Source organism: Petaurus breviceps, unplaced genomic scaffold (assembly GCF_028583685.1).
Source record: "Petaurus breviceps papuanus isolate PSGF00001 unplaced genomic scaffold, PetGlider_PUasm1.0 175, whole genome shotgun sequence".
Lineage (NCBI taxonomy): Eukaryota > Metazoa > Chordata > Mammalia > Diprotodontia > Petauridae > Petaurus > Petaurus breviceps.
The window spans coordinates 2,946,059-2,957,584 of NW_027185764.1; the positions used below are offsets into that span (position 1 = coordinate 2,946,059).

Below are 11,526 nucleotides of genomic sequence, written 5' to 3' on the forward strand. Positions count from 1 at the left end.
AAAATCAGGGTTTAAAGCTAGTTACCCCTCTATTAGCATTAGTGTCAACTATATGACTGAGCACATTAGGAAAAGCTGCTGCTTTTCAGTGAAGTGATTAATATATATTACTAACTCTGATTTCATTGTATGAAGGTAAGTTTATGTTACCAATTAGAACAGTAAGATGTACGATTATTATGAAACCAAGAAAGGGAGTGGGGAGCATTCATAGGTCATCAAATAATCAGCATTTAAGCAGCAGAGGAATTTTTGCATTTAAAACATAGCCTGGCTTTACATACATCTTCTCCATACTCTTTATTTTCAAACATATGTATGCAGTCATTCACAATGGTTTGTAGTATGTCTTGATTATGATCAATGCATTTCCGAATTTTGTCCAAGTGAAGAAGAAACTGAGGAAGCAGGCTCTGCTGGTTAGCTGGAAGTGATCTGAATTGTCTTTCTGTTCGATTCACTCGTTCATGCATGCTCGTTCTAGAAAGGACAAAAACAGTTAGAGGCACAAGGATTCACACCAAAGGGTAGTCTCATCTCCTTTCACATGGCTATCCAAATGTGTTCTTAAGATACTGTTCAGTCAAGCCAAAATACTTTTCAACTGAAGCCATTTCAATTTTCAAATATTTTAAAGACCATGTTGTAGATGATTACTTTCAGCTGAAAACTTTTAGCTCATTAAACATTTTCTAAGCTCTGAATGTTCCTGTTCATAGAAGTCAAACAAATTGAGCAGTCTGGAATCTTTTGGAAAACTAACCATTTTCAAAACACTGGAAGAGTAGAAATAAGGGGAAGATTCAAAAACAAAAAATCATGGAGAACTGAAATATAGATGAAATATTTAACGATCTGAATCTATATACAATATTTAGCCACAGTAGTTAGATATTTCAAATTTTTCTACCAGCTAATTCTACAGAGGGCTACCCTCCATAATATTTTATTAATGATAAGCTCTCTTATACGTGTTATACTTTAGTTTACAAAATATTCATATTTATTACCTCATTTTCTCAAAAGCTTTGAGTTAGACAGTACAAGGGCTATTTTTCCCTATTTTGGAAATGGAGAAACATGTCTTTTGGGTCTGTTTCCACAAGGTCACATGAATTTTGGCCTCAAGCCTCCAGATCTCCAAATTCAAGGCTCTTTCCAAACCATACCTAAGTATTGTGTGTTAAGTAAAATTTTTAATGTTATATCATAAATGGTCATGAAATACTTCAACTGTAATAAATGCCACAGTTGAAATGCCCTGGAATTTCAACTTATGTCTTACAAGAAATGTCTCTATGTTGTTTTGGATTGAACAAATGTGTATTCCAAACTTCCTGACAACTATTTCCTATAATTAGCTTCTATAATCAACCCATAAAACCAGAAAAAAAGAGGAAATAAAAGTGAAGGTTGGGCAGATATTCTCATTTTACAGATGAACCAAATGAGGCTCACAGAAGCTATGTGACTGGCCTATTCAACATAGCTGAATAAGTGATAGTTGGAACCTCCACATCTTCTGATCACAAATAAGCTCTTTCTACTATCTCAGTTTTAAAGAACTGTAGGTGCAGCTCCTACCAAAATCTGACCAGGAAGGTAGTTAAAAACCATCTGGAGTCCAAGCAATTGCAAAGAATTGCATTCCCTCCCTATTCTGTCAGACCACTTATCCTATTCCCTCCCCAACTTAGTCAAGCAATAACGACCTTTTCTACATATAGATGTAATATTTTTAGTTATTTATATTGACTTCAGTATTTATTTTTCTGTAACTAATAATCTAAACCTAAGAGTTTTAAACAATTAGAAAATTTACCGGGGCAGCTAGGGGGCACAGTGAATAGAGTACTGGCCCTCGAGTCAGGAGGTCCTGAGTTCAAATGTGACCTCAGACATTTAACATTTACTAGCTGTGAGACCTCTGGCAAGTCACAACCCCCAATTGCTCTGCCTTCCCTCCTCCCAAAAAACACCAAAAAAAAAAAAAAAAAGAAAGAAAGAAAGAAAATTTACCAAGGAAAAAAGTTAATGCTGCATAATCTTTATTAAAAAGGACTGAGATAGAGTTTTCTTCGAACTATTTAACAATGAAGTAGTCTACTATAATGGGAAAAGTACTTGAAATTCAGAATTCTCTCTGCCTAGATAATATTCTTCATAAAGAGTTTCCTGTCACTGTAGGTATCTAAGAATCCACTGAATGGCTATATGTGGAAGAATGTCGGTTGTTTGTCCTTTGTTTCTCGAAGAGAACCTCAGGATCTGGAAAGTGATATCAAGACTTTCAAGTGAGTAGGACTTAAGTGAGGGAGAGCTGTGCAGTCACCAGCCTCACTCTCCTTCTGAGCCATCTGGATCGATGAGCAGACCTTTGCCTTTTTAAGCTAATGTCTTTCCCAAGACACAGTTTGTTTGGGGGAAAAAATGCCCATTCAGTGATTAAGGCTAAGTAAGAATTAAGGCTAAGCAAGGTCTCTTTTATCTGGTCCAAAAAAAAAAAAAAAAGACCCTCAGGAATTCTGGCCAAAGCAGAAACAACTGCTATTTACACTCTCTCTGAACCACCAGAGCCCAAACAATTACCAAGCGAGCTTAGGCTGGAACATTGCTGGCTAATCAAGGAAAGCCAGAGTGGTCTGGGTTTAAGATATGGTCCTTAAAAATGAAAACCTAGTTAGCAAACCCCAAGATATCTTTCGAGGTTTCTGCAATTAAAATTTATATTCCTTTGGACAGAGCACCTACAGGCAAAGGTATGATTCCCTATGCGGAGAGAGGGAGACAAAAGAAGGAGAAAAGGGGAGAAAGGAGGGAGGGAAGCAACTTCATTGCCCAAATGGAACTGGCCACTTGGGTCTTCACTGGGACAGCTACCACTACTCACAGATGTGGAAGATGACTAAGAAGGGGATGGAATGATTATTCAGGTATAGGCTATATATACTTGGCCATTGAGGTCCCTTCTGCCTATGTGATACTGCTTGGAAAGTAAAAAGACACTTTAAAAAAAGGGTGATGTTTTTAATTTTAAATAAATGTTAGTCTATTATTTTTAAAACTGCTATAGCTATACTCAAAACTTTTCAACTTCAATTACAAAATATTTATTTGGCTTGATTTGTTTGCAGAACATTTGGGGAAAAGAACAGAAAATAATCAAAGTACATTTCTTGCCTAGTAAATTAAAATCTAAAATTACTACACACTGTAAGAAAACCAAGGTGCTATATGTGTTAAAGACAAACCACAAAGAGGAAAAAACAAGTATATAAAGAAGCATTTGGGGAAGGGAGATCTATTTGCTACTTTGTCTTTAAGGGCAGGGTGATGTTTCTTCGCTAGGTTAGTTAAGTATGGAAATGTTAATGATGCGAATGAAGCCTTAACAAAAATTAAGTGAAATTTCTTCCCTCCATCCTTGAACTGTTTTGGGGGGAAGGGAGGAAGGAGAGAGAGAGAAGTTTTCAACAGGGACACAGAGCCATTTTGTCAAAATACACTGCATAAAAATTATGTTAGAAGACTGATCTGAGGGAATAACTAGGAAGCAAGATTTTATCTCCAAGTCACAGGGCTATTTGATAAGCATAACTGTAATTCATTATAAGCACTGACTGTAAGAATGTCTCAAATCACTGAAATAAACTATCTGCTCTAAACTAATACAAATCTATGGCTCTTCTACGGAGTTTTTAAACATCCTTTCCACATCTTTAAAAAAGAAAATTTGAGGGCATAGTGAATAGAGCACCGGCCCTGGAGTCAGGAGGACCTGAGTTCAAATTTGACCTCAGACACTTACTTAACACTTACTAGTCATGTGACCTTGGGCGACTCACAACCCCAATTGCCCTGCCTTCCCCCCTCCAAAAAGCAAAAAAGAAAAAGCACCAGACTTTTTCTTGTCTTTGATCTTCCCTGCCTCCAGCTGCAAATAAACTAGGAGGACATATTCTCTTTGCTTATTTTATGCCCAGCTGCCTGACCCCCCTTCCAGGTCCTTAACTACTTTTACTTCCATTCTTAGTCAAGTTCACTTTGCTGCCACAATGCTACCACTTTCATTTGCACAAGAGATCAGAAAAGCCAAGAGAGAAAAAGGATATGGGTATCTAAGATGGGTCATAAGCCCTGAAGAAGCTGAAGCTCCACACTCACTCCTTTCTGGCACAGGCAGAGGAAGGGAGCAAATCTCGAGACAGCATCCTAATGACACCAAAAACTATTCCAAAGCATTTCTGGCACAGGTGTCAGGACACAGAACTCTGAAGGAGTTTTCAGCTTTTTGGGATAATAGCTCACTTTCAGCTTTTTACAGGAAAATTCCTAAATATCACAACATTGCAACAAATTAACATATTACCAAATCAAAAAAATATCAGGAACATAAAGGAATGATATAATTAAAAACTCAACAAATTTATCCAAAGGTTCTACTGTGCTCAGCCCTGAGGGAAAAACAAAATACATAAGACAGTGTCCCTATCAAGAACCTTCAACTTAACCATTTATTAAGTGCGTGCTATGTCCAAGGCACTGTGTGAGGTACTTCTAAGACATTGCTACTATTTTCTCCAACAGCTCATCTATGAAGGGAGGAGAGGAGAATAAGGGAGATGAATATTACCAAATTAGGTCAAAGGCAAGGGGCTACAATAAATTATATATAATATTTCTGCTTATGGTTATTTAAATAAATTCCCTTAAAAGAACAAGAATTGTCCTGTGTGGAGAAGCTGAGGCAAATCTATTGCTTCCAATCCTTCCCCTAAAAATACTAGAAGCCTTATGTCTGAACAATGTCATACACAGTTTATACCTGCTGGTATCTGGGCTTCATTTAGTTGTTGACATTTGTAATACCTAAAAATATTTTTCAGTTCCAATAATGGTATCTAATTGGGCATTTTGCAATATGCTGCAAAAGAAAGAATGCTATTTTATTATCAGATGCAGCACTACACGGCAGAGAGTGATAGATTTGGGTTAAAATACCAACTGAGATACTTATTAGGTGTTGTTCATGGAGAAAGTGGAGTCTCAGTTTCCTTATTTGTAAAGTGGGGATAACAATACCTTCAGTACCTAACTTTTATCAGTTTTGTCATCTAAAAACAAGGTAAGAGAAGACACAATATTTAAGGGGGTCAATCCCAAGTTAAAGGACTAGACCAGTTTAAGAAAAAAAAAACCACTATTCTGGACTTTTTATAATACTAGTCAAATCATGCACCCATAGTAGTAACAATTTATTTCATCGTAACATGGAAATCTCTAACACTTGCTCCATCATTGTCCTTTTTTGTTGCTCAGTAGTGTCCAACTCTACGTGACACCATTTAGGGTTTTCTTGGCAAAGTGACTTGTCATTTCCTTCTTCAGGTCATTTTACAGATGAGGAAACTGAGGCAAACAGTGTTAAGAGACTTGCCTGGGGTCTCAGGCCAGATTTGAATTCAGGAAAAGGAATCTTCCTGACTCTAAACCCAGCATTCCATCCCCTTCACGGTAACATCACCATTTCTGTGTTTAAAAGAAGAGTCATATTCGTCCCCTTCCAGTTCTAAATCTCTAATCCTATGGTCCTATGTTTGATATCCGCAGAATCTTAAATCTCTGTTAAAGAAAACATTTACCTTTCTACCTATCCATATAAATGGAGTTTCAGGGACAAATGTTTCCTTTGTGTATACAAGGGCATGTTAACAACATACAGACATCCTAAATGCATTATAGATCAATCCCAAGTGCTGAATGGGAGTGCCTACGTGAAAGATGGAATATCGTTTATCTTCCTTATCTAATTTGGTTTCAGTCGTCCCTACTGAGTAACAGTAGCAGAATTTTAAAGACCTTGGCTTTTGTCAATTTCTACCAACCATGAAAACCTAAAAATGAACTGATGCCAACTCTTCAACCCACTAACAAATGTAGCCTCCCTCAGCAGTTCACCTGTCTGCATCCATAAAGGATAAATGCAAAGTTCAATCAGTATCAGTTTGTAATGGTTAATGTAATTATACGAGACTGAAAAACAATGGCAAAAGCAGTGCCTGACAGTTCCACCGGTAGGGAAACCCCGAGTCTCTCCATATTAAACTACAACAAAATTAAAAAAAAACCTGTGTAGGAACAGCCTAGCATAGAAAACACACAAATGTTTGCTACCACAGCGAGTAGCTACCGTGTATTTCTTTATGACCTACCAAAAAACTGAAAAATCTAAATCAGGCTTTTAAAAATATTTGATTTTAATTTAAAAAAGGGGAAACAGAGGAAGATTTTAACAAGTCCCTGTCCTGGACAAGCACACTTACAGCTGCTATGCAAAGCAGAAAGTGATTAGGGAGACCATTCTTCACATCGGAAAAGTAGTTCGGTTAATAAATGCCGGTGGAGATCGGCGCTAAGTCTCGGGAGAACACCTGAGCAGGTGGGCTGCTTCGGGTGGGAGCGGGGACAGAGCCCTCTCGGCCTTACAGGGCAGGCTCGGCGCCCGTCGCGTTTCCCGGGGCATCAGCGGGCGCTTACTAAATACTCGCCGCTCCGAGCAGCGCGATCCGGCACAACAAACCTGCATCAAGCCTCTACACTACACCGCGCGGGCGGGCGGGCGGGCGCTCGGGGCTGCACCCCGGGAAGTTTGAAGCCAACTTCGGAGCCCCGGGGGCCGTGCCCGTGGGCGGCGGAGGAGCGGCCGGAGGCGGGCATTGTGGCGTGGCCCGCGCAGGCCCGCCGGACCCGGGGGCGCCGGGGATGGGGGCGGGGGGGAGTGGGGCGCACGAGCCCTTTACCCGTAGTAGCGGAAGGCGTTGATGATCTTCCAGAAGTGCTCCCGCTCCAGCCGCTCCTCCTCCTCCTCGGCACTGTGCGCCACCGCCGCTGCCCCGGCCGCCGGCCCCCGGCGCCCGGCCGAGAACAGCACCTCCACATCCTCGTTCTCCCCTCGGCTTCCCGAGCCGCCGCGGCTATCGCCGCCGCCCTCGGGCGGCTGAGCGGCGGGGGGCGGGGGGCGGCGCCGCCGGTGCATCGCCGGCCTGGCCCGCTCCTCTGGCGGAGACTGAGGCGGCGGCGGCGGCGGCTGAGCCTTCTGCGAGACGGCGCACGCGGCTGACATCCCCTCCCTGCTCCCGCCCCCTTCTCCGGCTCCTCCCCCTCCGCCCCTCCCCCGCCGGCCCTGGCGGCTCGGGCGATCCCCTCAGGCCGCCGCCGTGGCGCGCGCAGGACGGTGGGACGCGCGGCCGGGCTCGAGCTCGACCCGCGAGTGGCCCGTTTCTGGGGTGCCCAGTGCCCCGTCCCCCGCCCACCCCCTTCCCCTTCTATGGAACTCGGCGTCCGCAACGCCGTGCGCGACGTCACGGCGACAGCTGCACGCGGGCTGGGAGGGGAGGGGCGTGCGGTGGGCGGGGCCTGCGCGGGGAGGGGGAGGGGAGCGGAGCCTCCCGGCCTGGGAAGGTGCCTCCGGTGGTGGAGGTGGCCTTGGGGTTCAGAGATCCATCAGCCAGAGGCAGGGATGGGGGCCGGGGATGGGGGAAAGATGACATTACCAAGGCCGCTCAACCAATGAACCTGCCAGAGTGGGACCCGGCGCCTTCTCAAGCATCGATTAAGCGCCTACTGTGTACCAGGCACTGTGCTAAGTCATGGGCACGCAAAGAAAAGAAAAAAAAATAAGAGGGAGAAGGAAAATAAGGAAGAAAAAGACAATCCCTGCCCTCGAGAAGCTCACAGGGGCGACGACCTGCATGCATCCAGCCACGTGCAGGACGAAAGCAAGACACAGAAATAAAGCAGAAGGAAGGCGTCCTGGAGGAGGCTCGCACGTCTCCTGGGCTGAGACTTTCGGGAGGCCAGAAGGGGGAGGATGAGGACAGAATGCCAGGCTTGGCCACGGCCATTGCAGAGGCGCTGAGTCGGGAGGGTCTTGGGCGAGGAGCCGTAAGGAGACAAGTGTCACTGGATGGAAGACTAAGTGGAGAGGAGGGACAGCCAAGCACAAGAAGACTGGAAACAGAGGAGGGGGGCTTTGGTTTGTGAAGGGCTTTAAAAGCCAAACAAACGATTAAAAAAAAAAATGGATCCTAGAGGTACGAGGGAGCCCCGTGAGAGCTGGCTTTGAAATCAATTAGACCCAAGTTCGAATCCTGGCTGGTTGTGTGACCCTGCGTGACCAATTAACCACTGTAGCTGAGCTTGCTACTCTGCAAACTAGGGATAATACTTCACAGGGGCTGAATGAGATTCAGAAGAGGATAATGTCTGTAAAACACTTTGCAAAGCTTCAAGAGCTATAGAAATGTCAGTTATTTTTTTTCCATTTATACAGCTTGTAAGAAATTGTCTTAGACTTAGTTTCCCCATCTGTAAAATAGGGATAATAGTGCCTATTTCACAGTGATTTTATGAGAAACAAAAGAAATAATGCGTGTAAAACATTTTGTAAACCTTCAAGTGCTTTATAAACGTCAGCTGTTTTATTTTACACACACACACACACACTCACACTCCCTATAAGAAATATAAGGTTAGTGTTAATGAGGACAAAGTGCTTATATCTCTCTGGAGCAAACACTAAATACCTTGATACCTTGGAACATAATGTGCTAGCATGGAAAGGTCCCCAGAAGACCTAAAGCTTATACTAATTTAAGGTTTTAAAACGTCAAATTAAAAGGTTTTTTAAAAAAATCGCTTCAAATTCCACAAGATTTTCTGGAAGACTTATTTTTAAAATTTCATTTCACAGAATCTCAGAATTGCAAAGAACTCGAAGACTTCCTGGGGTGGGGAACAAGCATGGAGGCCAACCTTGAAGACCTAGAGGGCCCCACCTAACCTCAAAGTTGAAGGTATACCACCCCTGGCTAGTTATAAAGGGCACTTTTTGCCTTACCAAAATTTCCTATGCAGGAATTAGGTTTTATGTTTCCTGTCTCCTGGATAATCAAGGCCAAATTATTTAGTGTCTATGTCCCTTGGGAACAAGTAGTAAGTACCCTTGAACATAATTTGATGTCATGGAAAGCTCCCTAGATTAAGATCTGGGTTCATATTCTATATCTGTTCCTTAGTAGACATATGGCCTTGGGCAAGTCACTGCCCTCAGTTTACTCATCTATAAAAGGAGAAGAAAGGACCAGATGGTTTTTAAGGCCCCTTCTAGTTTAAAGCCTGTGATCATTTGATAATGCACTTAGTCATTGAATAGGCAGCCTAGCTAAGAGGTTATCTATTGACTCTCTATGGAACCCCTGACACTTTCACTCATATCTTACAGTGTGATATAGTGAAAAAATCATGGGTATTAGAGTTCTAGGGGTCCCTACCAGCTCTCACCTCTTTCTTTTCTTCTTTTTTCTATCTTGGGTCTATGTCTAAAAAGTTTGTTGATGACTGAATTTTATGTTGCCCTAGTTACCTTGAGCCTTACTTTCTTCTTAAGCATACAGTATCCTTCTAGGGATTTTACCAAAAGCTAATGCAAATCAAATAATTACATGCCAAAATAATAACACTTACACATGTAGCTCTTTGCATTGTAGAAAGTGTTTACCATACCTCCTTATAAGGTAACCTGTAATACAAATATTATTCCTTTTACAATTTTTTTTTAAAGTATAGAGAGGTTGAGTGAGGTGTGTAAGGTCATATGCATCTGCCTTGTATTTCTCCTTTTTATGGTTGTTCTATATATATTTACATGAGTACTTGTCTTTCCCACTAGAGTGTAAGTTCCTTGAGAGTAAAGATTGTTTCACTTTTGCATTTGTATCCCTTGCTCTAGCCTCTCCTTCAGATAACAACCACTCCCATAGACTCTTGGCACCTACTAATTCATTTATCATCTTTGCATCTAGTAATTATGTAAAGCTTAAATATATAACTACATTTCCCAGAGTAAACATTTGGTGCCATTAGAAGCTCTCAGTTGTTTGATGCAAAGCACTTTAAAATGTTACCAATTTCAGCTAACTATGGGGAATAGGAGGTACTGACTAGCTTGTAACTTAGAAAGTGAGTGCTTTTTAACAACTATACTTAAGACATATATCCAAATATATAATTTGATATTTGGGAAATAGTTAAAAGTTGTGTATTGCTAAGTCTAGTAAATGAAGAGGATTACTAAATTGGGTAATGCTAAGAGGTGGGGGAGAAGATATATGTAATATGAAATTAATTTTCTAATATGACTCCTAAGTCTGAATGATCTCATCATACAACTACTACTTAGCTCCGTCCTAATCATTTTTTGGCTAGATTGCAACAGCCTCTTAATTGGTCCCCCTGCCTCAGTCCAGTTTCTACACTGTGCCAAAAATTATTTTCTTTAAGTACAGATCTGAACATGTCACTCTCCTACAAAAATCAACTCCAGTGAATTCTTATTGCCTCTATTAATTTATTCTGCTTTAGAGTAAATAATATAAAATTAACTATTAATGTCTCTGTTTGGTTTCTAAAGGCTTTAGTAACCTACCCCCAACTTTTTCATCCAACTAAACCATCCTCTCTGTCCTTCACACCTGTCATCCCAGTATATCTTTGCACAGCTCGATAGCCTTTTCTCCCGAATCCCCCCGGCGCTTTTTTTTTTTTATTAAGCAATCAGGGTTAAGTAACTTGCTCAAGGTTACACGCCAGTTATTTCTGGGTGTGGTGCTGAGTGTCTGAGCCCGGGATTCGATCTCCAGGTCGTCCCAACACTGGAGCCGGTGCTCCTACTTGCTGAGCCACCTGGCCGCCCCTCTGAAACCTTTCTTAATCGTCCCAACTGCTAGTGTCCTCTCTCCAAAGCTACAGTGTATTTATTTTCTATTTACTTACATTTATTCTCTATATAGTTACTGTTTATGCTTACTATGTACTTATTGTCTTCTCCATTACAAGGTAAATACCTTGACAATAGGGATTGTTTTATTCTTTGTATTTATATTTATATTGTATTTATATATTCTTTATATTATATCCACAGGGGTTAGCACACAGCCTGGCACATAGTAAGCACTAAACAAATGCTTGTTGATCTGAAATTCTAAAAGAGGAGTTGTAAAAACAATTTGAATAATGTCAGTCATTATCAAGTAAATATTAAGGAATAAGGAGATCTGACTGAACCAGTTGAATGATCTTGAGTAATCAAATCATATCTCTCCTCACTTGTAAAATGAAAGTGTTAGATTAAATGATTTGTAAAGTCTTTCCTATTTCTAAAAGTCTGTAATTTTACTTTGAAGAATTTCTATTGTAAGTTACATTAGTGCAAAGGCACTAGAGTTGGAAAGTACATTAGAAGTCATATAGTCTAAACCTTGTTTGAAGAATGAATTCCTTTTGCAAGTGGTCACCCAGTTTTTTTCTTAAGTGGTTAGCAACTCATTAGCTCTCCATGTAGCCTAGTTCATTTTTGAACAATGCTAATTGTTAGGAAGTTCTTTCTCATACTAAGCCAAAATTTTCCTTCTTGTAAATTCTGCCTATTCATTTTACATTTCAAGGCTAAGTAGCATAAGCTTAATA

The 11,526-nt window shown here is 41.3% G+C and overlaps 1 protein-coding gene across 1 annotated transcript in view; it reads right to left on the bottom strand.

Annotated features, from left to right (window-relative positions):
- Nucleotides 1-7,123, bottom strand: part of CARNMT1 (carnosine N-methyltransferase 1) — a 44,123-nt gene extending 37,000 nt beyond the window's left edge. The window contains exons 1-2 of the mRNA XM_069084608.1: nt 6,801-7,123; nt 285-480 (exon numbers count right to left, since the gene is read on the bottom strand). Coding sequence (XP_068940709.1) covers nt 285-480; nt 6,801-7,123 — 519 coding nt within the window. The remainder of the gene's footprint in view (nt 1-284; nt 481-6,800) is intronic.
- Between the last annotated feature and the right edge of the window lie 4,403 nt (nt 7,124-11,526).